The sequence below is a fragment of the Myotis nattereri genome (genome assembly GCF_964212035.1).
Source record: "Myotis nattereri genome assembly, chromosome: 13".
Lineage (NCBI taxonomy): Eukaryota > Metazoa > Chordata > Mammalia > Chiroptera > Vespertilionidae > Myotis > Myotis nattereri.
Window position 1 is genome coordinate 52,216,845 of NC_138088.1, and position 27,979 is coordinate 52,244,823.

A 27,979-nucleotide genomic window follows, 5' to 3' on the forward strand; every position below is an offset into this window, starting at 1 on the left:
GGCAGTTTTAGAACTAACCTGAGTCATGAAGCATTTAATTGAGTTAAAAACATTGTGTAACAAAGGATTAACCAAGATTTAAAATGACAATATCTGACACTTTTATAATGCCTTACTATACACAAAACAATCTCATCAGGTAAGTATCACCCCCCTCATACGGAAGGATAATCTTTTTTTTTTTTTAATATATTTTATTGATTTTTTACAGAGAGGAAGGGAGAGAGACAGAGAGTTAGAAATATTGATGAGAGAGAAACATCGATCAGCTGCCTCCTGCACATCTCCCACTGGGGATGTGCCCGCAACCCAGGCACATGCCCTTGACTGGAATCGAACCTGGGACCCTTCAGTCCGCAGGCCAACGCTCTATCCACTGAGCCAAACCGGTTTCGGCAGAAGGATAATCTTTGACTCAGAGGTTGATTTGGCTGGAAAAAGGGCTTGCAAATGGCAGTGGGCATCTTCCAGCTCTGGGGCTCTGACCAGAACTGTGCTTACCCGTCTACCATGCTGCCACTGTCCAGACAGGAGAGACTGAAAGAGAGGAATTAAATTTAACTAGAAAATTAGAAATATAGAAAATTAATAACCTGTAACTAATTCATTTCAGATACCACATTAAAAATCCTCTGAAATCAGACCAGGCTCAGATTTTAACTTTGCTATTTACTCGCATGTGACCTTGAACAAATGCTTAATCTATTTGTGCTTCAGTCACTTCATCTGGAAAATATAACAGTTCATACCAAACAGGGTTGCTGTGAGGATTCTATGAGTTAAAATACATAAAGTGCCAGGCATGATTATCAGCATGTTAAGTGTTTGCTGCTATTATTATTAAATGTTCATCTTATAATTTACAAGAGAGGCATGAAAGTGATTAAGAGTCCAGATCTAAGGAAAGTGGAAGAGGCATCAGGGATAATCTCAAAGGGAAGGTCTAAAAAAATAAGTAGAGATAGCAGGGAAATGAGGAAGTTACCTTAAAAAGCAAGAATGGCAACAACACTGATGGTTTCAAGTACAAAGTCATACAGTTTATTCAAAATAGCAGCATTCCAGGAAGAATAGGAGTGGGACTAGTGGCAATTAGTCTTGGGGTAGTATTAAAAAGGCCTTGGAGTCTCAAAACAGATTTGTGCACTCATATTCACAGCAGCATTATTCACAATAGCCAAAAGCTGGAAGCAACCCAAATGTCCACTGGTAGATGAATGGATAAACAAAATGTGGTATATACAGACAAAGAAGTATTATTCAGCCTTAAAAAGGAAGAAAATTCTGACACATGCTACAGTATGGATAAACCCTGAAGACAGGTGCTAAGTGAAATAAGCTGGTCACTAATGGCAAATTACTATATATGATTTCACTTATATGAAACATCAAGAGTAGTCAAACTCTTAGAAACAAAGTACAGTTGATCCTTGAAAAACAGGGGGCTTGGGGCACAGGCCCTTTGGCAGTTGAAAATCCATGTATAACTTTTGATTCCCCCTAAAACTTAACTACTAATAGCCTACTGTCGACCAGAAGCCTTACTGACATTAAGCAGTCAATTAACAGATATTTTGTGTCATATGTATTTTTTACTGTATGCTTACAATAAAGTTAGCGAAAAGACAATGTTAAGAAAATCATAGGAAAACACATTCACAGTACTATACATATTTTTTAAAAGTCCATGTAAAAATGGACCCACACAGTTCAAACTAGTGCTATTCAAGGGTCTGCTGTAGAATGGTGGTTGCTAAGGACTGGAAGCAGGGGGGAATAAAAAGTTGTTTAATTCATATAGAGTTTCAGATTTGCAAGAAGAAAAAGCTAGATGCTCTGCAAAAAAGAAATGATATACTAAAAGTGTCTGCCAGGTGGCTCCCAACAACCGGCGCAAACATCAGCGGACAGATCCGGATCCTGGGCCCACCACCCACCTGGAGGGCCAATTGTGTCCTGCCCCGCCCCCCTCGGGACAGGCACCAGACACAGGGCTTATGGCTGGCGAGTGCCACTGTAGAGGCGGCAAGCCTCTCCTGATCAGGACTGACTGGGCGTGGGCCCGTGGCAAGAGCAGCGGGGTCAGGATGAGCAGGAGCGGCAGGCAGGAGTGGAAGGCAGCAATGGACTGCTGGTTTCGGCCCAATCCCCGCAGGCCACACCGAGGGACCCCACCCGTGCACGAATTTGTGCACAGGGCCTCTAGTGTGAATATAATTAACACTAGCCAACTGTACACTTATAAAAATGTTTAAGATAGTAAATTTTATGTTGTCTATTTTATCACAATTGAAAATAAAAATGAATAAATAGAAAAAAAGCCTTGGCCAGTGTTGCCCAGTAGTTGGAGTGTCAGCCCTCGAATTGAAGGATCGAAGAGCACCTGTCTGGGTTGCAGGTTCACTCCCTGACCCCTAGTGGAGAGGCAACCAGTCAAAGTGTTTCTCTCACATCGATGTTTCTCTCTCCTCTCCCCTCCCCCCTCCCTCCTTCCTTTCCACTCTGAAAAAGCAATGGGAAGATATTCTCTGGTGAGGATTAACAGACAAAAGAAAAAAAAGAAGGGGTCTGGATTCGAGGAGAGTAAAGGTCAATGAATAAACCACTGAAGGATAAGCTGGTTTGGGGAAGACTGATCCACTGAGCAAGATAATCGGAAACAGTAAAGACTGGAAGCAAGTTATGATAAAGGGCAATTACATATCCTGCAATACTTGAATTATGCTCTATTTTCTTCTGTCATCCTCCTCTGGTATGTAAACTTCCTCCTCCCCTTTCTCTACACACACCTCCCATTCCTGTATCATTTATTAAAGAGAACCAGTCTGTATTTCACTGAAGGCTAGCATGTTTTATTTTCCTTTCTGAAAGGTTATACAAGAGTACCTAACCATAAGCACCATTTACATATGTAAATCTAGAATAAAAATACAGGGTGATATAATACTATTAGAAAAAGATAAAGTGAAATTAAAACTTGTTAAGATATAAATTCACTCCACAAATACAAGAAGTCTAAAAATAACCATGTTCTTATTTACTGAATGATAATCAACCAATTCTTCTGTTCTCTACATTTTAGTCTTTTTAAACCAATAAGTTTACAATGAAGATTTTAAGAAAATTTTTAATTTTATGACTTCTCATTTCATTCTGAACTACTCTTCGTTTTGACATTATGCTTTACATTCTTTCAAACCTGAAAAATTTTAGTTGTCTTTATAAATATTTCTACATCTTTAATACACTTACACCTTTTAATAAAATATTCCTTTAGACCAGTTGTTCTCAACCTTCTGGCCCTTTAAATACAGTTCCTCATGTTGTGACCCCAACCATAAAATTATTTTCCTTGCTACTTCATAACTGTAATGTTGCTACTGTTATGAATCGAATTGTAAATATTTGATATGCAGGATGGTCTTAGGCGACCCCTGTGAAAGGGTCTTTCGACCACCAAAGGGGTCGTGACCCACAGGTTGAGAACCACTGCTTTAGACTTACATATTAAGACATGTAAAACAGAAATTTTAATCATATTCAAAATACTGACTTTATACATATGTTTATATATGCTAATATCTGACAGATCTATAGTACTAGGGGACCATTGCACGAATTCATGCACCAGTGGTGTCCCTCGGCCTGGCCTGCGGGATCGGGCCAAAACCGTCTCTCTGACATCCCCCAAGGGGTCCCAGATTGTGAGAAGGTGCAGGCCAGGCTGACTGACCCCACCAGTGCATGATCGGGGCTGCAGAGGGACACAGGGGGTTGCCCAGCCAGGTAGGGACCACGAGAGGGCTCCAACGTATGTCCCACCCATCTCGCTCAGTCCTGATCAGCCAGACCCCAGCAGCAAGCTAACCTACTGGTCAGAGCGTCTGCCCCCTGGTGGTCAGTGCATGTCATAGTGAGCAGTTGAGTGGCCTTAGCATATCATTAGCATTTTATGCTTTGATTGGTTAAACGGCTGACCGGATGACCAGACATTTAGCATATTAGGCTTTTATTATATAGGATAGAGGTGGGCAAAAGTACATTTACAGTTGTAAATATGCAAAACAGTCTATTCTTATATTATTATTAATTATTATTATTTATTTTACAACTATAAACATTTTTGCCCACCCCATATAAAAACACTGATGCATACCTATTATTTCTAAAATAATACAAATAAAATACATTCTAAAAAAATAGACAAATTGAATAACCAACAACATTTGCTTAATTATTCAGTAAATACATATTTGTGGATCAACTACAATGTGTGTGGCTCTATTGTGGAATTAAAAATGGACAAGATGATACCTTCCTTTAAAGAATGCCATCTTTAATTCCTGTGGAAAAAAATAACTTAAAAAAAAATTAAAAACTTACTTCTTTATGGTGTGTTCCTGCTGCAAATACTTATCTTGCACACACTTTTCAGACATAATTAATGCATGTTCTCCCTTATTCATTCCATTTGGTACTCGGTGTTCTGCAAAATCCGTAGATAAGAGCTCAGATTCTATTTCTTCTAACAAATCCTCTGATGTTGAAACATTCTTTATCTTTGAAATAAGTTTCTTGGTGCAGTCTGTATCATAGGGACTTTCTGAGTACGTCTTTTGACTAGCTGCTTCTGTAAAGGTGGAGGACCTTAATTCTGCCAATATTTGACTTACTGTCTGTTCGGTTTCATTTGTTTTTGAAACTTGCTTTGTAAAATCTCCACCAGGAAAATTAGCTACTTGTTCAGAATTTTCTGAGCATAAGTCTGTTTTAGAATCTTCACCTCCACCATGATCTGGCATACAGTTCTCCTGTGCTCCAATTTGATTACTGCTTTCATTAGGCTGACATGAAGTTTTATCAAAGTTTAATGCCAATAGTTGGGACTCATTTTCTATGCTGCTGCTTTCTTCACCAGAAAACGAGTTGCTTGAGTTTTCCTTTAGTTCAGATGTTTTCCCAATATTTTTATCAGAGGAAATGGAGGCTGTGTGCTCTGTCTCTGACATGCTGACTGGCACCAACTCACTCTGCATTTCTTCAAATCTGTTCCTGATCTTCTTTTTACATCTGAGAAAGCCAAAACATCAAAGTTTAAAAAACCAAAGTTTTTAAAAACCAAGACACCCTATATATTTGCACATATTCCATGATGTGGAATAACTAAGACCACGAATTTTACCACTAAAAACTCTTTTAAAAGCCATTCCTTGAGAGAGAGAAAAAGAAAGACTAGGACAGCCAATCCACGTGTGCCACAACCAACAGGATAGTACAAAGTTTCGTGCTCTTTCCTCCTTCAATTCAGTCATACAATGCCACTTCAGATGCAGTTTGGCACTCTGCAGTCACCCCCATAAGATGCTGGATATGCACTAAGACTAGTAACTGGGAGATTAATGCCAAAGATGGTTTAAAATTCCTTCAGCTCCACAAGAGGAAAATGAGTACCTCAATAATCTGTAGGAAAATATTAGGAAAATAAGATAGCAATGACAACATCATAAGAGAAATTACAAACCAAGATAATAAAACAAGACACATGAACAATGACAAAAACTTACTTAGCAAGAAAACTAAACAATAACAAAACACAGTTACTACAGCCCAAACACCTAGAGCTGAGTAGAAAAAATTATGGTAAGGATCCCTGGCAGGGAGTCATTTTTCATCCAGGCTGGGATCCAGGAAGTACCATAGTGAATTCCAAACATGTTCATCAAGAATAAACCGTATTTGGCTCTCCCTCCCGAGAGCACACCCACGCCTTTCCCTTCCCCCTCCTCTTACTCAACAGGTGTGCATCTCCTAAATTCTAGGGACCCCATGAGACTTGCGACCAGGAGAGTAATGGGCAGAGGCAGCTCATCCCAGGCTAAGCCCCGGATCCTGCCTGTCTCCAAGGCCCCCTTTTCTCTGACTTTCCAGGGAGGTGATAAAGAAATAAGCCTAGGCAGGGTACTTTGGCTCACTTCTTCCACTTAGGAGGAAAACTAAGTGACTTTTATTTCTCAGTGAGCCAAAGCGGCCCTGCCGAGGCTCACTCCTGCTGTTTCTTCTGTCAAAGCCCTTCCCTGTTTCACTTTCCCCAGCTTTAATAAGAAAAAGAAAGAGAAGAAACAATATTCAGTGTAACTCGAGTGGAGGCACTGCCTAGGTCATAAAAGCAATATTTACAAAACTAACTCAATATTGTTAGAATCCATTTTGTTTTGTTTTGTTATATGAGGGTTACTATTCTAGCTATTTTCGGAAAATAATTCAACTTCAATCTTGATGATTTTGTCAGATATCAGCAAAACATATACATGGTAGATGAATTACTGGAGTCAGATAAAGTTGGGTAAAATGTGGGCAAGTCATAGTTTTGACAGCAACTAGGAAAGAAATAACTCCATATGGAAGGTGAACTTATAAAAAACAACAACAAAATTCAATTATTGAGTAACAGAAAGGTGCATGTTCATTTTGGTCTATGATGGAAGTAGTGGTCAGAGGAAGGTGAAAAAGCGTAAGAGAAGATAGCTGCTCATCAGAATGATACACAGGAGTGAATTTTGTTAAGGACAATAAATCATGATCAACTTGGACATACTTGATTAACCTACAGAGCTTTAGCATACAGTAGGTTCTCAAATATTTGTTGAATTAAGACACAGAAGTGACATTTGAGGAACATTATCCTAGGAATGCAGAAAACAGGAAGAATAATTCTAGGAAATGAAGAGAAGACCAGCTTGTTTGTCAAATACCCTGCCTTTGAGTATAGACTGTCCTTTGGGGTATCAACTAATATTGACATTCGTCTTAATACTCTGAATTAAAAAATATTTCCAAACAGTCAGATAGAAATTACCATTATTTTGCCGCATATGTGTTATAACTAAGACATAACCCACACTAGTATTAAAGCTTGGTTTAGACAAAACAAGTAAGTGCAGTAAGTTGATATGACCTCATGAGTATGCTGTATTTCAAAATCTAGGACAAAGTAAAATCATTCTCAAACAGGGGCATTACCTTCCCCAAAGTAACTCACTTTAACTGTGAATGTGTTGCTGCTGAATTTGAACTTTTAATTTAGAAATCAATCTAAAAGCTAAGGAAGGAAGTGGTTCTGAGCAACATAGCTAGTCCATGTTGTATCAACTGAAGGTGAACTCAGAGCTGACCAAAATGTGATGGACAGCAGATGAAGAATCTATTTAAAAGACAGTAAGTCTCTAAAGACATTGCAACTCTCCAGAACAGATAGAGCAAGTGAGAAGAAACTTGCTCATTTGAGCACTTCATGAATTTTTACTGTCATGCTTTGTCAAAAAAATGCACTAAGCAAATATTGGCTCCTATTCCCTCATCCAGCTTTCATATTCTCCAGGGTTTCAGTCCTCAACTTTATTTTCCCTCCTACAATTCACCCACTTCCATACCTTGCGCCAACAACTCATAGTTGATGCCCACATTATTTTCAGTCCTTTTCTTACGTTACAGACAACAAATTATCTATACCTTCATTTTCACTCTATCTCTGTATCTATATTGAAATCTCCACCTGAATATAAGCAATTCCACTGAATGTTCCACCATAACCTCATACTCAAAATGGCTAAATCTGAAGTCCAATGAACAGCTCCAATGATTGAGTACCCCCACTGAATCTTTTTTTGTCAATAGTATCATTTTTCTTAGTCATGACTCCTTTTCCTTTGTCTTTTTTTTTTTTTTACCAATTGCATGTCTCCTACAATTATACCTTCCTTTCTACTGTCACTGTTCCCACATGCAACCCAATCTAGGCCTGACCACTTCATATAAGGAACACTTGAATTGTTGGTTTCTCAATCTCACTCCATTCGTCCCTCCTGTTTTCCTTCCTGCAACTCCAAGTGGAGAAGCAAGGTTGATTAAAGGGCAAGTGGCTTGAGACAACACTAGGACAAGTGTCACTCAATCCAGAGAAGGGGTGAAAGTTTGTAATATTGGTTCTGCAAAAAAAAAAAAAAAAAGAGGGAACAGAAGGGCCTTTGAATGGCAGAAGGGGTCAAAAAGCTACAACATCGCCCCTAAAAATACCCACACACATCACCTCCACAGAGCCCACCATCAAATGCAACCAGATGAATTAGAGTAAGGTCAGGGCTATCTCTTCCCTCTTTTAAGGTTTGGGTAATGAAAACTCTGCCCCCACTGACTGGTCTTCTTTCTACTCCAAAAGGGCTAGTTAGAGAAAGGAAAGGGAACGTATTTTAGAGCCAGATTATACCTCCTCTTCAAGCCGCTGGGAACCTTTCTTTAGGAAGAAAATGTGAGTTTTTAAAAATTATTGAAACCTGGCTTGATTTCTGGAATGAGTTTTCTCTAGTAACCAAAAGTTGCAGAAAAGTTATGTCATCAAACCAACATATTATTAAGGAGCAGCACTTCAGAGGGAAGTGAAGGGAGATGGGGGCATTTTATACAGTATGATTGGAGACCCCTTGAGGAAAAAACAAAAGCATTTCATGTTCATATTTCAGAGTTGTGATTCCTCCAGTAAACCAGTTGTACGACTTTTCCCATCTTATCTCTCAACACATTCCTAAAAGCCTAGTACTTCACTATCCTCTCCTAGTCCCTGACTAGTCTACTCACAATTCCAGCTGCACACTAACCTTCCCATGGCTGCTCCCATCCAGAACGTCCTTTCCTTTCTTCTCCCCAGAGCCTAATTATATTTAAAGAACTGATTCTAACGCCACATCTTCCTCCAAATTTTCCCTCATCACAGGTACAAAATTCTCTCAGGAAAATGAAAACATACTGCATTTATCCTCATCTAGCAGAGTCACAGCCTTCCTTGTGACATTCCTGCACTCCCAAGGAGGAGGACCCTCCCTCTGAACTTCAAACTTCTTAAATCTCAAACAACAGTAATAATAAGTAGGTAAATAAATCTAACAAATGTATTCTCTACTGCATTTACACTCATTCCTACAAATGCTATTCCATGGAGCTCAATGAGAGTGGGACCCCCTGGGTTTACACAATAATCTGGGGAACTGAACAGCATTTAGTGGATGAGAACCAGATTGTAAGGAGACTTGTAATGTGCAAGACAGCACAGAACAACAAAAATTTGTCTCATTCTGCTGGATATTTATCTAGGTAAACAAACAAACAAAAGTCCCTGATTTTATGATTTTCTCAGCTTAGACTGTTTTACCATGATCCTCCTGTAAATTACAGACTGCTTAGTTTAACCTCAAAAGACAAGTATTTTCTATAGTGTTGCTCAGTAATATGCCCATGATCTTTGAAAAAGTCTTCATATAACATGGCATCTGATAACCACTTAGCTTTCAAACTTAGTTTCCTGATGCTTAAATGGAGGCAAAAGGAAAAGGAGGGGTTAATGAAGATCCATGTGTATACATGTAACAACGCTATCACCAAGGATTAAATGACTATACAAGAATGGTGAGGGGAGTGGGACCACGATGAGTCTGATTATGTCCATGATTAACCAGGGGAAAAACAGCTGAGTCCTCTTGTGGGCCTCCAGTTGGCAGTGCTGATGTAGACCAATCTGTTTGCTGTCCAAGTTTCTTCGGGAGTTGGGGGAGGAAATATTGCCATCAAAGCTACTGAGGATGGAATAATCTAGAAGTAGATTAAAGAGGGAGGATGTAAAACTAGACACTTGTTTACAAGATTGGTTTAATAAGTGTTTGTATAAATTAAATTAACACTCATTTAGATATAGTGATTACAATTAAAGTTAGAATATCTTTTGCTTTTTGATGTAAAAAGTAACAGTTATCTGACTCTTAGCAACTATAGCTCATTAGAGGAAAATACTGTAGTATTCACAACTTAGCACAGTCATAAAATCCTCTTAATTCAGCACCTTCCCCCCCCCCCCCCCCCCCCCCCCCCCCCCCCCCGAGCTGTTTGTTTCTGACACAGTACTACAGGACCAATTCACACTTCTAAATTGTTTCAGTGAAGTGAGAACTGGTTTCGCTCTTACTGGAGCTCATCAGCTGTAGGCAACTGGTCAAGAAACATTCTTCATTTGCCTCAAGCCAACCATTATCCACCTTGGATTTTATTTCTTCATGAAAGAACTCACATTTCTACAAAATTATTCCCATACAAGAGCCATATAAATGAAAACACTGTCTTTAACAGGTTTGTTTTCCCGGTAAATTAGCAGTATAAACAACAAAAAACTTAAGCTTATTCAATAAATTGCAAATACAAATGAATCCAATCCACAGATTTTGGTAAAAGGCCTCATACAAAAGTATCGTCAGAAATACGTTCCAAACTAGAAGGTAATTCATTCACAAATATGAATTGAGCATGTATTATGTGCAGGGACTATTCTATATTTTAGGAGCATAGCAATAAATAAAAATCTTTTATGGAGATTACATTCTGATATAGTGGAGCAATATATAGAAGCTCTATGTTAAATTTCTTACTCTTGGTGTTTACAGTATTTTAATTTGAAGATCTATCAATGCTATCTAGCTTCATGAGTGTTTTTTAACACATTGTGGATGGATCACGAGAATTCTTGCTTCATATTACAGTGTTTTACAAAGTATCATACTTTAGAAAGATATTAGCTTATAAGAACCTGTAATAAATAACTTCAAAATGCAATGGGTATTTAATTTTAAAGCCTGCCTTTAACATTTATGTAAACGTTTTTGTACTCGTTCAATAGAAGCTTCTCTGGCCACTGGGTAAAACTAGCAATAAAACTACTGGTCCACAATGTGTTAAGTCCAACGGGAAAATCTAACTCAGTTCAGCATATTATTTACAACTACAAATTTTTAAATTACAAACTATACCATTTGAGTCTCAAATAATATCAGCTATATATTTTTCAAATACTGTCCATGAGATAAGCAAGTAAAGCCTGTGAGAGGATTCTGTTCTTCAATGTAATGACTTACCATCCTTTTACAGACAAGTACATTAAAAAGGTTTTTACATAGTCCCCAAATAAACTTTGAAAGCAGCCGAATCAAATGAATAACTTATCTTTCTGACCAACTCTAACAAGGTTCTGATATCACAAAGTCAGAAGCAAAAAATTATATCAAAAGACATCTGTAGCCCAATATAATCTGATCTCAACCCCTAAGTAAATGATTTTTAATAGTATTCACTTTAAAATACAAACACTTTCCTGGATAAGGTTTTTAAAAATAGAATAAAATAATAGGACAGAAAAGAACCTGTATAAGAAACATAAAAACCTTGCTTCACATGAAAATATTTGACACTGAAGTTCACAGAAGGTGAATTTATGAAAATCAAGTTCTACTTTTAAAAGAGCTGGCAACTACAAAGAATTCCGTATTAGAATGATCAAAAGGAAGAAATATTTTGTAAAGTAGTCACATTCTAATTAAGCTTTTGGGTAAAATTTAACTTCATTATATTGGGTTTCCTTTACATGAAATATAATCACTAGATTTTTAAAGCTGCCTTTAGTCCACCAGTTTAAAATGTATGTCATAGGAGGCCAAGGTCAATTATCCCTGGAGGGGTTTGTTAACCTTTGCACCCAAGACTAGGGGCAGGGTGCATTTTTTGATATATGCATTATATCACAAATAGATGTTAAAAAACAGACTCAAGGCAATCGGTGCAGCAGGATCCCTCACACCACAGTATCAAATCCCGCAACAGAACAACTGGAGAAAGAAATTATGGTCTATCAAGATTCCAGGAAAAAGACGTAAGTGGCCACATCATATATCACATTATCAAGTTATATGTCATATTATCAGCTTGGCATCTTAGGTCGATGCAATTTTATATATTTCTAATAGTAACTTTTAAAGCAGAAAGTTATTAATATAGAAATCTTACTTTGAAGCTGCTTGTATAGAGCTCACAATCTGAATTTTAATAAGTCAAAGAAAACATTAAGTATTTTCTGCTAATTATTTTCTCCAAAAATCTGAAAACTAAAAGAAGGGAAAAAATTAACTACAGTTCTTTTCCCAAAAAAAAAAGGCTAATAACCTAAAAAAAAGAAAGAAAGAAAGAAAAAAAGATAAGTAATAAGTGTGCCTTACATTATGGAGTTCTGACTGGGCTTGGTTAATTTGCTATGATGTAGTTTACCAAAAAATCAAATTATTCATTAGCACTTTCTATATAATCATCCCTATAGTAGACTATCAGTCCATGTCTTTTAATGTCAGACAAATCCATTCACAATCCAATCAACACTTTCCTTTTCTGGGTTTGATTTCCTCTTCATATCTATTGCTCTTTCACCCCAATATTTTTCCTTTTGTTTACTTCTTAGCCCAACTACTTAAAATCTCAGTAACTGAGAGATAAAGTTTAAAGGACAAATTTGAAATAATGATAAGATTAGAGGGTTATTTATAAATTTCAATTATCTATGTTCCCACTGTTGCCCTGAAATGAATATTAAGTATAACAGTCACAATACTATAAGCTGTGTCTTATTTATGAAAAATGTGAGAATCGATTTTAGTTATTTAAAGCTAGAGATAAAAGATAAAAGAAAAATCTAAACTTTATTCAAATAAAAATAACAGAATTTAAGGATTCTTTTTTTTGTTTTGTTAATCCTCACCTGAGGATATTTCTTCCATTGATTTTTAGAGAGAGTGGAAGAGAGGAAGGGAGACACACTGATTGGCTGTCTCCCAACTGCACACCAACCTGGACCAGCAGGGTCTTGAACCTGCAACTCAGGTACACGCCCTTGACCTTGCCAGGAATCAAACCTGTGACCCTTCCGTGTGCAGGCCAACACTCTAACCACTGAGAAACACAGGCCAGATGAAGGATTCTTTAACATGTAACTGTTCCATGAATTAGTGCAGTTACTAGCCATTCTTCAAAGGCAAAGATGATTTTTCTAAGTCTGTAAATAAGGCTGCTTTGTCCTATCATTTCTCCCTAAAGAATGAGAATACTGCTGCACTGTTCTACCTTCCCTCCACCATGTCAGCATGTAGCTGTAAGATGTTTTTAAATTAAATATACTAAGCAATCATCATCAGCTGTGCTGTTATTGTATCGCATCAGAAAGCAACTCTTGAGTTTATGGGTAAAGGAATAAAAGGTTATAGAGTGGTTACTGTGCAATACCACCCCTTTTGCGTTAGCAATAAATAAGACTCTTACGTGCCCATGACACTGCTTAAAGAAATCTCCAAGTTTACATGCAGGTATTCTGAATTAGACACGGTCCTAAAAATAAAATCAATCTCAACATAATCCATGCTTTTCTGGGGAATAAAAGCAATATAAACACATGCAGGGCATTTCCAGGTAGATTCCTCAGTAATTATACATGCTTGTCTGTTACAATGTAAAAGAGGAGTTTTAATTCTTTAAATTCTGCAAGATTTGTGAATTACTCAATACCATGACTGAATTTTAAATAACATGGAAAGACCATAAGGGAAGGGGGAAAAGAACAAGCCAATCATCCCTTTTTCTATTTGAGTAACGATGAATAAAGAATTGAAAAGCAGCTGTACAGAGAGAGCAGTAAACCTGATACACAAGCAGCTAGTTCAGTTTCACTATCAACGTCTTTAGAACCTTAATCTTTCCCACAAGATCAACACTGCACATATCAAGGTGTCGTTAGCAGTTGGGAAGGCTACACCCACTGGCATACCTAAACATTTAATAGATCTTTTTTTTTTCCTGAATGACTAACCAGCACGCCTCTTGAAACACTGTTCCAATGATTTACTGCACATTTTCCTTAGAAAAACTCCCAGTCTATCCTTTTGGAAGAAATAAAAAAGCTGGGCATCAAGGGACCATGACACAGGTACCGAGAAAACGACCAAAATGCCTGGGACCCGATGGCATATTTTTACCGTTCTGTCGGATTCCCACAGGTAAGAATGGGAATCCGACAGAATAGTAAAAATATGCCATCCGGTCCCATGTATTAGAAAGAGGCGGTTTCTAATGCCAATGTTTTGACTCCAAAGGCAGGTCTCTTTCCCCTAAACAAAATAAAGATACGAATATTGGCTGTACTTAGTAAACTGTTAACAGCTGAGCAACCCCCACACCTGCAGGGTTCCCCAGGATCGCACTGCGGGACCCGTAGAAGGTGCCTTCCCATGGCACAGGTTCCAGCGGTTCTCAACCTGTGGGTCGCGACCCCTTTGGCGGTCGAAGGACCCTTTCACAGGGGTCGCCTGAGACCACCCTGCATATCAGACATTGACATTACGATTCATAACAGCAGCAACATTACAGTGATGAAGTAGCAACGAAAATAATTTTATGGTTGGGTCACAACATGAGGAACTGTATTTAAAGGGCCAGAAGGTTGAGAACCACTGGCAGAGACGCAAGTGTGGAACGGCACCCTTACCAGCCAAGGGTTAGCACCTGCCTTGGTGTCTTTGGAAGAACGGCAGCATAAAAACAAAAGACCAGGTCTCCCATATTCACAATCCCAAAGAATCGTCTCTTAGTTAAAATCACAATAGGGGCAGTGTTTAGGATAGAAAGTAGCCACAACCGTCAACATAACACACACACACAGTCAACTTGGACAGACGAAGAGAGAAACAGGCGACCCAGTCTATGAAAGATCGCAAGCAGGTGGGGCTGAGCCGCAGTTCGCGTTGGGAGGCCGGGCCATCGGCCCAAATCCCGCCGCTCCCCAGGCGCCGCTCAGGCGCCCCCGACCCGCGTCCACCCCTCCGGCCGCGTCCCCCCCCGACCACCCCGGGCAGCCCGGGACCGAGGGGTGGAGGAAAAGAGACCCCGAACTCCGTTCCTAGCGCCTGCCTCCTCCGATCAGACCGAAGCCACCCGGGGGCTGGCAGGACCGCGCGCGAAGGGGGCAGCCTCGCCGCGCAGCTACCGCGACTCCCCGGTCCGCCCCGGGCGCCCCTCGGGCACTCACCCCACTTCTCCGAGCCTCCATCTGCACTCCTAGCGAGGCCGCGGGAGCCCCGCCCTGGGGCCCCACTTCTCCATAGCGGGGGGCGGCGGTGGAAGACGGGGCCGACACCGCGCTCTCCGGGCCGCGGCTTTTTTCCCCAGACCCCCGCGGAGCTGACACATCAACAAAGATGGCGGCGATGCTGGAACCGGCTCGGATACAGCTGAGGGGGCGGGGCTCCCCGGAAGAGCCAATCAGCGCGGTGCGTCTGGTGTGACGCGCCTCGCCTTGGGCCAATGGAACCCGCCTGCAGTGGGCGGGGCCGGCGCGGCGCAACGCTGCCTCCCGTCCCGGAGCAGCCAGCCCGGCTCTCCCGGCCCCCACGCCCGGGCGAAGCCGGCTTCGCGGCAGCTAGTCCTGTCCTACCTCTGACGCCCCTGCGGACCCAAGCGAGTGACTTCTTCCTGTGGGACGCGCTCATTGGAGACAAGCCTCCTCATCCCTTGGCCCTTCCTCCATTAGTCAGGGGAATAAAGCAATAAAAGAGCTTTCGAAAGGAGGACGTCCCAGCTCCGATGCGCAAACCTTGCACCTGACATGGGCGGAGTCAGCGGGAGTAGCCTACCGGCCCTTCGCACCACTCATCCCTGGAAGGCAGTCTGGGGGTGTCCATCACACCGCGTCCCGGTCCGCAGCGTGGCACCTTCTGCCATTGTTGGATAATAGACCGTTGGTGCGTTCATGTCTAGCGCCCGACCGTGAGCTGCTGGAGCGCGGGGCGTGCCCTCTCCGGCCTCGGTGTCCCACGGGTTTGGAGACGCTGGAGCTGCTCAAACATTAGCAACAAAACGTGTATTGGGAGGTGGGGTTGGGATGGGAGGTAGGAGTATTGAATACCGTGGCCTAATTGGGTCTGAAGAAGTCAAGTGAGCAGTTCCAGGCTGTGGGAAATTTTGCAAGCCTTCTTCTGTCCAGTGAAGTAAGGTTATTGTGGTTTAGAGCTTCTGACAACTCATGAATGAACACAGTTAAATTCTGACAGTGGTCAATGCAGGTGTTTGTAAAGCAAAACTGTTAAGATAGGACAAAGGTCTCAAGGTCTGGGCAGTGGGATGAGCTGACAGGAGCTCAACTGGATGGATGGAGGTAGCTAACTTCAAAGAAGTCAATATGTAGTTGCCGAAATGCTGTATACAGGCAACGGCTAAGCCTCCCTGTGGGGAAGCAGAGTATTGGATGTGAATCCCCTGTCTCCTTACTTGCTGTAAGTAAATAAAACTACCTTGTGAGGTTGTCTTATTTTTTTAGATAGATTAGTCCAAAAGTTGCTATTGTTCTATTAAGCTTTGTTACTAAATGCTGGTGGGGGAGGGGGGTGTGAAAAAAAAGAAAAAAGTTGTGTAACTCTTTTTCATTTTAAACAGGAAATATTATCTCTACTTAAAGGAAGATACTGCATTAAAACACTTTTGTAGTTGCAGTGTCTGTGACAGTAAAGAAATGATTTGACTTTAAAACAATAAATTGGCCAAATATTCCGAGTGAGATATATTAGTCCAAGGGGGAAAAAACTGAAGAAACTTTAATCCTTTTATGGTATTCATATTGTAATAACATTCACATTTTTATTTCTGAAATATATCTATATGTAAAAAAGCCTAAGCGATCGTTATGACCAAACGACCAGAACGACCGGTCGACCAGTCGCTATGACGCACACTGACCACCAGGGGGCAGATACTCAACGCAGGAGCTGCCCCCTGGTGGTCAGTGTGCTCCCACAGCCAACCTCCCACTGCCTCTCCCCTCTACTGGCTGCCCCCCACCCCCCATAGGCCTTGATCGCCAGCCAGGCTGAGGGACCCCACCGGTGCACAAATTCATGCACTGGGCCTCTAGTATTTGTATAAAGCATGTAAGTAATTATGTCTTCCAAAAACCAAGATTTTCAATATTGGAGAAACAAAATACAAATATAAAATCAAATTTAAAAAAACTCCACAATTCTGAATTTGAATTTAGAAATATCCCTATGAAGTCATGGGGCACTTTTTGTCATAAAAAAAAATCTGTACACTGAAAAGGCCAAGAACAATGATCAATTCAATGCACATTCCTATTCTCCAGACTATGAAGTTTCCTATCAGCTTTTCTTCTAGTGATTCTAGACCAGCCGTGGGCAAACTACGGCCCGCGGGCCGGATCCGGCCCGTTTGAAATGAATAAAACTAAAAAAAAAAAGACCGTACCCTTTTATGTAATGATGTTTACTTTGAATTTATATTAGTTCACACAAACACTCCATCCATGCTTTTGTTCCGGCCCTCCGGTCCAGTTTAAGAACCCATTGTGGCCCTCGAGTCAAAAAGTTTGCCCACCCCTGTTCTAGACTCACTGCTGATCATTACCTGGATCCATTATTTCATCAGGATTTGCAAAATGATGATAGTCTATCTTCTGCATTTATTACCTGAAAATCTATAAAGAAGAATGGTCTCACATCAACTATTTGATTAAGACTCAGTTTGTAACAGGGAAGGTAGGATGCTGGATTCTTTTGTTTTCAGAATGTGAGATTCCTTGGAGTCCTCCAAAAGTGACCAATGACTTAAAAAATCAGCATACTCATTTTTTTTATTGATTGATGAGAGAGAGAGAGAGAGAGAGATATTTGTTGTTCCACACTTATTTATGTACTCATTGTTTGATCCTTGTTTTTACCCTGACCAGGATCCAAACCGAAACCTTGATGTATCCAGATGATGCTCTAACAAACTGAGCTACCCAGATGTGTTTTAATCAATTGCTGTTATTACTTTTGAATGCTAAAATTGTTCTATCTTTGACATGCAGAAGCACCTTTAAATAGCCTCATGAGTCTTTTTGACTCAACTCCTATTTTCTTTGCTTTCTTTTTTGTTTTCTGGTGCAACCAACACAATCTAGGCTTTCTTGTAGATTTCCTGCCCCAGACTTAGAATCAGCCCTTGATCTCCAATTGGAGCCCAGGTGACTTTTCATGGGAAATTATATTCAGAGATGACCGTCTAGACATGTTTTAATATCCCCCAAAGAGAACAACTAGATATTGTGTCTTCTGACGTGAAGCAATAGAGCAGTGATCTTTCAATGGGTGTGCTGCAAGTATTTTTAAAACATGCAATACCTGACTATTTAGTCACGGCACTGACCTCTTTTCCTTTAGATTGTCAAATTAAAAAAAAAAATGACAACAGCCAACACAATAGCCATCCAGCGTGAATGAATCAAAATTATACCTACTTTTCTGTTAGATCAGCAAAAATATATTTTTTGGTATGCTGCCAAATTTTAGTAATTGGTATGTGTACCATGAAATGGAAAAAGTTGAAAATCGCTGCAACAGAGGATCACAACACAACCTGTGAAGTATTCTTGTCAGAGGTGATGCAATCAACAAAATCCAATGTGAGAAAAACTGTAATTTGCAAGAAAATAAAAGGGTTAAGAAAGAAATCTCTTTTTTTTCTTTTTTTTTAAATAAATATATTTTTTTATTGATTTTTTACAGAGAGGAAGGGAGAGAGATAGAGAGTTAGAAACATCGATGAGAGAGAAACATCGATCAGCTGCCTCCTGCACATCTCCCACTGGGGATGTGCCCGCAACCCAGGCACACGCCCTTGACCGGAATCAAACACGGGACCCTTCAGTCCGCAGGCCGATGCTCTATCTACTGAGCCAAACTGGTTTTGGCAGAAATCTCTTTTTAAAATACATAACACAAGTATAGGATCTTGTTTGGAGCCTGATTTTAACATACCAACTATTAGAAATTTGAGACTATCTAAAAATTTTAAGTAACATTTAAGTATGATATTTAAGAAATTATTTTTAAAGGTGAGGTAAATTTTGGTGATGTTTTATAAAAGTCATAATCTTTCAAGTATATTTAAATACATATGTATGAGGACACACATATGTTTCATATACTTTCTGTCTAAGAAAGTAAGAAAGTGCTCAAAAAGTAAAGTAAAATAAAACAACCCACATTGATGGGAGTATGTCAAAAGAGAGAAAGAGCTAACTGAAAGAGCTCCCAGGGGTGAAAGTTGGAACAAATTAAGCAAGGAAATAGCGTAGTGTTGGATTATAACCCAAAGTACAAAGTAAATGTCATACTAACATATGGAGAGACAGGTGATTGAGTATGTTAATAAATACAGAAGAGACAAATCTCCATGCAAAAGATGTCCAATTAATTTCTGTAGGCACTCTGCCCTTGAGAAGTGGAAATATAACTCCTCCCCCTTAGGTGTAGACTGCACATACTGACTTCCTCCTAAAGTGTGTAGTATGGAAAAAGAGGGGAAAGGAGAAACTGTGTAATAGAGAAACCTGACAAACTCTTGCGAGGTGTTTGTGGAAAACATCATTGTCATTCATAGGACACACACTTGATATGACGCAATACAAACGACATGTTACCTCTGCAGTCTTCCATCCAATAGCCCGTAACACCGGTCTTATGAGAAGTACATCAGACAAATTCCAACAATAAGGCATCCTACAAAGTGTCTGGCCAGTAATCTTGGAAGCTGTCAATGTCATCTAAACAGGGAAAGTCTGAATAACTGTCCTAAGCAAGAGCCTAAGTGAAGTAGCCATGACAACTAAATGTCATGTGGTATCCTTGAATGGGCCCCTGCTCAGAAAAAGGGCAACAGGTAAAAACAAAGGAAATTTACATAAACTATGGACTTTAGTAATAACGGTTCCATATTGGTTTCTTAATTGTAACAATGTATCCTATTTAAGTAACGATAGTAATATGGGAAACCTGGTGTGGCTTTTGCAGTAACTCTGTGGTATCTTCTCAATTTATTTTGTAAATGTAAAACTGTTCCAAAATTTAAATAAATTCAAAAGAAAAGCAGAAAGAAGTAAAAATTTGCTTCAAAACACTGAGAAGACTGTTGGGGGTGGGGACGGTTAGAAACCAACAAAATTGTTAATTTGTAATGTTGAAACTGGTGATGGATAGTATGGGGGAACCATTTCTCTTCTGGACTTGTTTGAAAGGTCCATAGTTTTAAAGTTTTAAAAATATTTTATTTGGGCCCAGCTGGCGTGGCTCAGGGGTTGAGCCTGGACCTACGGACCTGGAGGTCAGGGTTGGATTTCCAATCAGGGCGTACACCCGGGTTGCCAACCGGATCCCCAGTGCGGAGTGTGCAGGAGGCAGCGGATCAATGGTTCTCTCCCATCATTGGTGTTTGTATCTCTCTCTCCCTCCCTCTCCCTCTGCCTTCCTCTCTGAAATCAATACAAATATATTTATAAAAAATTATTTATTTGGGCAACACCAGCATATAATGACTTGTCCCAGTAAGGGGGGGGAGGGGGAGGGGGGGAAGTGACCACGTGTGTGTAGTTTCCAAGACCGGGCAGAGGCAGGGGTTAATTTGAAAAGTCTTGTACGATTTCAAGTGGTTTATGTCCCCCACGTGACTTTGGCAGAGACAAGATCTGGGTCTTCGAGCTCCCAATTTGCCTCCGTGTTCCCAGGATGCCTTTCTAGAAAAAGCAAGAACAGTAGCCATCTTACGTTTCCGCAGAGGAACTTTCCAACGCTGCAGCTCTCGCACCACCTGGAGCACAGCCGCCCCAACCAAGGCCCCAAACGCGGCTCCTACTTCCGCTTCCGGTTCCGGGCCGCGGAGGGAGCGTGTGGGGGGCACGTGGGCGCAGACTGCGCAGGCGCGGCCCGCTGGGCATTGGAGGTGAGCTGAGGGCCAGGAGCGCGGCTGGGCTGGGCCGCGGGGCTCCGGGCACCGGCGGTCGCCACCACGGCCAGACTTCAGAGCAGCGTCGGGGTCAGCGGCCCTTTTGCCTCTTTCCAGGTCAGGGTTCCCAGGCGCAGGGGGCAGTGAGAGGGACTGCGTGTGGGCCGTGGGGTTTTGGTCCTTGGGGGCCGGACGTTGGGCCCTGGACGTTGAGGTCGGGCGTTGAGCAGCTACAAGGGGCCGGGGGCGTGGAGAGAGGATGGAAGGGTCGGGGAGGCCTTCGGGCCTCGGCTGGGCAAAGGGCAGGTCGGGGGTTGGAGGTGTTAGTGTGGGTAGGATCCATACCGAGGGGAGGAGCAAGAGATGTTTGGAATTGAACCCCTGGGCAAGCGAGGGCCCTGCAGCAGATTTGGAAAAATAGCGCTTCCAGGCTCGACTCTCCAAAACAGGACTGTCTGCCTGCATTCCATTAGGGGGACCTTTCCCCTTCTCTCTAAAAGAAACTGGGGTGTGGATTCATTGCCTTTGATGAACTTAAAGCTACGGTGCAAACAATAAGAAAAATAGACACACACACCCTCCCCATCCCCCACCCCGCCCTCCTATAGGAAAGGAAGCTGCAGCTCAGCATGGGCTTAGGCGTGGTGAGACTAGCCCTGGGTTAGCCAACCGTGTATATAGCCTGGCTGCTGTGTGCAGTCGGCGCCTGCTGCACCCAGGCTTGCCCTGTTGGCCTCTGCAGTAAGGAAGATGCTTCCGGTTCCCGTATTGAGCCGCCAGGGCACTGAGTACGAAATTGCAGGGCCTGGAGATCTGACCTGGATATTTAAAACATCTCAGCTGCGTAAGGTGAGGGGGGAGGGAGGACAAGTCACTTCATGTTTTCACTTTCTCAGGTCTCCCTCACCTGTAGGAATAAAGGAATAGGAATACTTTAATCTTTGAATTATTTCTATCCTAAAACGAGCAAACTGGTGCCATGTGAGTGGAGGAAATTCTGTATATGTGGGAGTGGCATAGAAGTCAAGTCCTAGATAGAAATCATAACCTGCCTTTAAAGTACTAAGTCAGCACCCGCCTACTGTGCTGAATGGTTTGCATACAGTCTTGGGTTTAGTCCTCATGATTCAGCAGGTGAAGGACCTGAAGGGAAGGGACATGATGGCTAACACAGAAAGGGTGTGGTCCCAGGGCAGCAAGAGGAGCCAGTCAGTGGGAACGAGCCATCTTTTAAAGAAGGATGCCATACAGTTGTGTGTCCAGAAATGAAAGACACACTAAGAAGCTTCCAGTTCTAGGACAGGTCTAGATGTCTGTGTGCCTTGGGCTTTGTAACGAAAATTCCTGGATAGGGAGAGGCAAGTGAGGTGTCCTTCTACCTAAAATTTCCACAATAAGTGGAGCTTTTAAGCCTAAGTCCTTATTTGCTGCTGGAACTTTTTACAGTGGGTCGAACACTGATTCTATTGTCGTTATTGTTCCTAAAATCAAGTATATGAACTAATTTTGGGACTTTGAATAATGAATGTGAAACATGAATGTTGGGGATCAATTCTGAAGAACTGACATGTAGCCTTACTCAAATCCAAAGAGCTTTACTAGGAGAAACTTACATACCCTGGCAAAGCAGCTGTTGCCAGTGGTGCCCGGGGAAAAGAATCCACACCCCTCCCAGGACAGGGTCTCTTTTCTGTAGGAGGTGACTAGTACAAGCACAGGGTGGGTAGTCACGTAGATCACCAGAAAGAACAATGCATTCCTAAGTTAACAGATAAGGCCAAGCAGTTATCAGACTCTACATTCATTAACCTCCTTGCTGGGGGCATGACAGTCCAGGTTTTCTGGGTAGTCAGCCAAGCCTGAGGCTGTAGAGAATTAGACCGAGGGTTAAACAGGTAGTCCAACATTTCCCAGCCGCCTTTGCTGCTAGAGCCATCTTGCATCTCTGTGAGTTCTCCTACAATGAAGTATTGCTACTAAATTCAGTGAACCTTATATCATGATATAATTCTCCATTTAAGACTGCCAGATGTAGTTTAAAACAGTGAACTTCATTTTCTCCATTCAAGTTGTCATGCAAACAGTGCAATGGTGCATTTTAAATGGTTGTGCCACACGAATATCTTTTGAATACCTCATTGTACCAAGTACCACGGTAGGTACTGTGAGTAATCAGAGGGTTTTTTGTTTGGTAACTTAAAAAAAAAAATAAGGCTTGGTTCCTGCACACAAGCTACTTGAATCTAGAAGACAGACTTAACTGTTTATAGGTAACTGTAATACAAAGTGGTATGATGCTGATTAACTGTCAGCCTCACCAAATAAAGGCAGTTAGGACACGTTGTATTGCTGCATTTTGAGGGTCCTACTTGAGAAGATGATTGTACTCTCATTTTGTGGTTTAAATGTTACTGTGATCCTTCACTTGGTTTAGAATTAAGTAACCGCATGTTAGGGAAAAAGGTTTAATTAATATGCATTGATATTTTAATCTGTACAGTGTTTTTTTCTACAAAAGTAATTTAACCTTACATATAATTGGAATATAAAAAAGACAGTGAAAAGATTCCCTCATCAACCCAGGCCAGAACACACTGTCATTTAAAATTTAATGTATCTCATTCATTTATTTTTAAATTTTTTGTAAATATATTTTTTATTCCAGAGAGGAAGGGAGAGGGAGAGAGAGACAGAAACATCAATGTTGAGAGAGAATTATTGATCGATCAGCTGCCTTCTGCATGCCCCCTACTGGGGATCAAGCCCACAACCTAGGCTTGTGCCCTGAACAGGAATCAAACAGTGACCTCCTGGTTCATAGGTTGATGCTCAACCATTGGGCCACCCTGGCCAGGCTCATTCATCTTTTTAAATGGAGTTTTATTCATTGCTTTGAAGTTATAATTATATTGAATACACAGTTTTTTTCTGATTTTTCATTTGCCATTCTAACAGACATTTTGCAATGTTTTAAAAACTAGTGTTTTAAATGGTAATGTTTTATCTAGTAGAAACATCACAGTTAACATTTTTTTCTACTTCTTGGCCATTTTAAATGAACATTTGTACATGCAGGATTTTTTTGATGTTCAGGATTCTTTTAATGGGATGATTTCTAAAAGTAGAGTTACCAGGTGAGTGGCCTAAGACTCTAGGTATATTGCCAAATTGTTTCCCAGAAGGGGCATATTTTTCAAGACTCCTTAGATATATTGCCAAGTTGTTTTCCAGAAAGGGCATATTAATTTTATATTCCCTTCAATAAGGAGTGTTCTTTTTTATTGCACCCATGCTAGACAGAAAATAATACATAGTTATTCCACTTTGAAATTTTTTAAGTTACAAATGAGATTGAATGTTTTTCAAATATTTTTTGTCAATCTTCATCCTCTATGCATTCTATTCATGCCTTTTGCTTATTTATTTTATTGGTATCTTTATCTACTGGGCTGCAAATAACAAACTTGCCATAGTAACTGTATGCATACATACACAGACAGAGCTGGTGTGACCACTCAAGGGTACCACCAGGGATACCAGATTCTTGGCGTTTTCTGCTCCACCACGATGACCTCTTGGTTCATGGGTCAATGCTCAACCACTGGGCTGGCTGGGCTGGGCTCCTCCTTCATTATTGTGAGTCAAAGGTTTCTTTGAACCCTTCAGTTCTGTTTTATTAATATTAGCATTCCACCTTTATTTTGGTTATTTGTGTAGCCCATGTTTTAGTCCTTTTATTTTCAACCTTACCATGCAATTTTGTTTTCAACCGTAACATATAATTTTGTTTTATGTGTGCCTTTGATACATAACATCAAGTTGGATGTTTTTCTTCCTGGGCCTCCCTGGTTCCCCCCCCCCCCCCCCCCCCCCCCCGCTGTGTTAATGGAAACTAAATCATTGATATTTAGATTACTTGCGCTTGGTTCTGTCATCTCATTTGATGTTTCTGTTTACCATGCTTGAGTATTTTTTCCTATTGAATTGAGAGTTTTCCCCTCTATTTTTAAAGTTATGCATTCTATTTTTATTCTTCTAGTAGCTACCCTGATGTTTTAATGCACGTTCTTTATATTCCTTGTACAGAGTCTAGAGTTACCCAGCATTTGAATCCCCACACAGTTTCCGCTGGAGGTTCTTTTCCTTTAGTAATTTCACAGTATTTCTCTTTTCTTATGGCATCCAACATTGTAGTTCTCAGTCTGGCCCTCCAGTGTAGATTTGCTTATTACTACAGGTACATTCTCCCGGCAGCTGCAGGGTCTCCCACTGGAGCTGCCCGTCTACAGGCCTTCTATTAGGGATCCTCCCAGGATCTGGTCCACTCAGAGTTCCCCACCACTGTGTGTGCCTATGTATCTCTTTTTATTATTATTTCATTATTTTCTGGATTGTTATTGGAATAAGCTACATCTAATTTCAAGCAAGAAAGAAGATGAAAGTTTTAGGGCACCAAGAGGAAGGATTTTTCTGCTCTTTCTTTATATCTTCTGTTCACAACAATGTTAAACAGCATTGAGGTGTTACTCATGCTAGTTTCACCTCTCTGTGGTTTTTGTTTGTTTGTTTTCCTGAGCAGTTTTGGGAAGATGAGCAGAAATTTTGCCTGTGTCTTCAGACAGAACTGTAGTTCACTATTTCAAAAAGAGTTGTTTGTTCACTTTTATTATGTCCCCTGCGCAGGACACTGAGTATTTTTAAGATTAAGAGAATAATAACAAACCAGCATACTTTCTGGATAGAGGTTTCTCAGCTGCACTTTGCAACAATGTGTGTACCTTATATTCAGAGACAGGTGCACACAGATAAGTGCTTAAAAGCAGTAGATGGGAATTAAAATTTATGGAAGCTTAGTTGGAGATTATCAAACTAGAGGATTTGGGGAAAATGCAAAAAAATAGGGTCAACAGGAAAATTGTGAAGGATGACTAGGAAGGACAGCATTTGCCAGGCAGATGAGAGCAAGGGTATTCTGGATAGTGGGTTCAGCATATTCAAGGACATAGCATAGCATCAGGTATGAGAGGGTAGGGGGGTTCTGAGAGGCTAGAAAGGTAGGTGGGGACCTGATTTAAACAATAGCCTCTATGGTATTTCACCATTAAGTTGTAGGGTTTGTTTCCAACAGCACTTTTTTTTTTTTGCACTATGAATTTTAATTAAAAACATTAAAACAGCTTAACTAATAATGAATTATAAAACTCTGATAGCTCATTGTACTACCATTTGTAAGGCATATATTTATTATTTTTATAGAGCTGAAAGAAACTTTACATACTTGTATCTGCTGTTTTCAATTTCAGAGAAAAATTATGAAGAGGTCTAAAATATGTATAAAAAAAAGCCCAACTGAGAAGTGAAATATAGACAACAAAATCTATGCACAGATGTGCCCTAAGAGCATAGGTGGTTTTTAGCTCATGTTTTGGGTGAGAAAATTTAGCTTATTTCACACGGTACAAAAGCAGGTGCAGTAGTAAAGCTGAATCATGAAAACCCTCAATCAATTATTTTTAGCATGCCTCTCCATTTTTTCTTTTCTCTCCTTTCACACCTGAGTCTTGAATGGGTAACCACTTGAGAGGTTGCGGGGGATAAATGGGCCTTGGAGGAGGTGTCAGTTAACATCAAAAAGTAGATCTGGCCATAACTATATAGACATTTCACCCGTAGATAAGTCCAGTTATTGCTGAAAAAAGAATTCTTCCCTGAAACGTCTGTGTGGCTAGCCTCTGGCCCTTACAGTCCGTTGTGGGCAGCGAGCTCAGATGCTCCAGCAGGACTGTGGGAGGAGCCAGGCAGCAAAGGGCGGAGACTGGGGGACCAGAAGGGTCAGGGGTTGGGGATTGAGACTAGCTACCGAGACAGGGAGTGTGATGGCTGCAGCCCTGGAAGCGGATCTTGGACAGACCCAGATCCTGAGGCCCGACCCTGGGGGTGGGGCGGGGGAGTGTGGCAGCCCAGCAGAGGCTTTGCACCCCTTGCAGGGTTCCTGTCCTGCTGTTGGGCGCTGGAAAGCAGCCTGCCCCCCCCCCCCCCCCCATGGCATGGACTGCAAAACCCCTTTCCCCCTCAAGGCTCAAGGCTGTGGGCCTCCGAAGCTTTTTAAAGTAAGGGCTGTGTGGAACTCCGAGAGGACTCTTCACATAGTCCTCCATCCTCTTGCAGTTTGTCCTCACTGATGGAGCCATTCTTTTCTTGTACCTGTAACAAGCCAGGCTTTAATATCGTGGTGACATCTGCTTTGGAATTGTTCATGAGAATTGTCTGTTACATAAAAAATTATCCGAGGCTTTGTAATTAAAGTTGCCTTTTAACTACATTTCTTCCCTTAGACTTATGTGAATGTTAAGTTACCGCTTAATGGGATGTCAAGAAATTATTTGGAGGCATCTACTTATAAAATGACAGAGCCGTTTATATTTGAGAAAAATGAAAGCAAGCTTCCATCACATGGTTCTTTAAGAAGTCCTGGAGGACAGCCTAATCACCCAAATTTCAGGTTGAAAAGCCCAGAGACTAGAAATAAAAATAACAATTTTTTGCTTTGTGAGCAAACCAAACAGTATTTGGCTAGTCAGGAAGACGATTCAGCGTCTTCAAACCCTAGTGGCATCAATGGAGATGTGGTTGGATCCAAAGGAGAGAGGAAGACATTGCCAATGGGTGAGTGAAAACTACAGGCTTAATACTTATTTTGATGGTTTCTTTGACTTTTCACAAGTGTGTGTGTGTGTGTGTGTGTGTGTGTGTGTGTGTATACCATATATATAAAATGGCCCATCAGTGGTCTGTTAACACAATAGCCAAATGGCTCCCGTACAGTATTTGCATTTAAATATTAATTTAGAAGGGAAAATAAGATACCAACTAGCCATCTTTGGCTAGATTAATCACACAAAGGATTCCTGGGGAGAGAATGAATACAGATGAGCCTTTCCTCCAAAGAAAGCTATACATACTAGGAATGTAGAAAGGAAGGAAACCCTATGACTTTTTATAGGAGTTCTAAAGATTGACCTTGTTTTACACGCATAAAGTACTGTGCTGACACTGTGCATGTAAGAGCTCACAAAGATATATCTAAGACATTAAATTGTTTCACTTTATTAAAAAATCATTCCTTTAGTCCTCATTCTAAAAACCGGTTGTTTGAGGAAGTTGGACCCTTCTTGAACCTGAGATGTGACCTTCTAACATTATGGTGATGTAATTCTCAGTGGTCCTTGGGCCTCTGGGGTTCCCCAATAGGTCAGAACTATTTCTCTAATAATGTTAAACATTATCTGCCTTTTTAGTTGTG

At 40.9% G+C, this 27,979-nt stretch overlaps 2 protein-coding genes across 4 annotated transcripts in view; one reads left to right on the forward strand and one right to left on the reverse strand.

The window, feature by feature from the left end:
* CCDC186 (coiled-coil domain containing 186) overlaps window positions 1-15,132 on the reverse strand; it is a 37,659-nt gene extending 22,527 nt beyond the window's left edge. The window contains exons 1-2 of the mRNA XM_081104372.1: window positions 14,933-15,132; window positions 4,384-5,070 (exon numbers count right to left, since the gene is read on the reverse strand). Coding sequence (XP_080960498.1) covers window positions 4,384-5,036 — 653 coding nt within the window. The 5' untranslated portion in view covers window positions 5,037-5,070; window positions 14,933-15,132. The remainder of the gene's footprint in view (window positions 1-4,383; window positions 5,071-14,932) is intronic.
* Window positions 15,133-27,023: 11,891 nt separating this feature from the next.
* Window positions 27,024-27,979, forward strand: part of TDRD1 (tudor domain containing 1) — a gene marked incomplete at both ends in the record, with an annotated part of 33,386 nt that continues 32,430 nt past the window's right edge. For 2 of the 3 annotated variants that reach the window (XM_081105126.1, XM_081105127.1), the window contains one exon: window positions 27,045-27,342. In XM_081105126.1, coding sequence (XP_080961252.1) covers window positions 27,045-27,342 — 298 coding nt within the window. Of the gene's footprint in view, window positions 27,343-27,979 lie in introns of all 3 variants that reach the window. The other variant, XM_081105128.1, reaches the window with a different exon arrangement.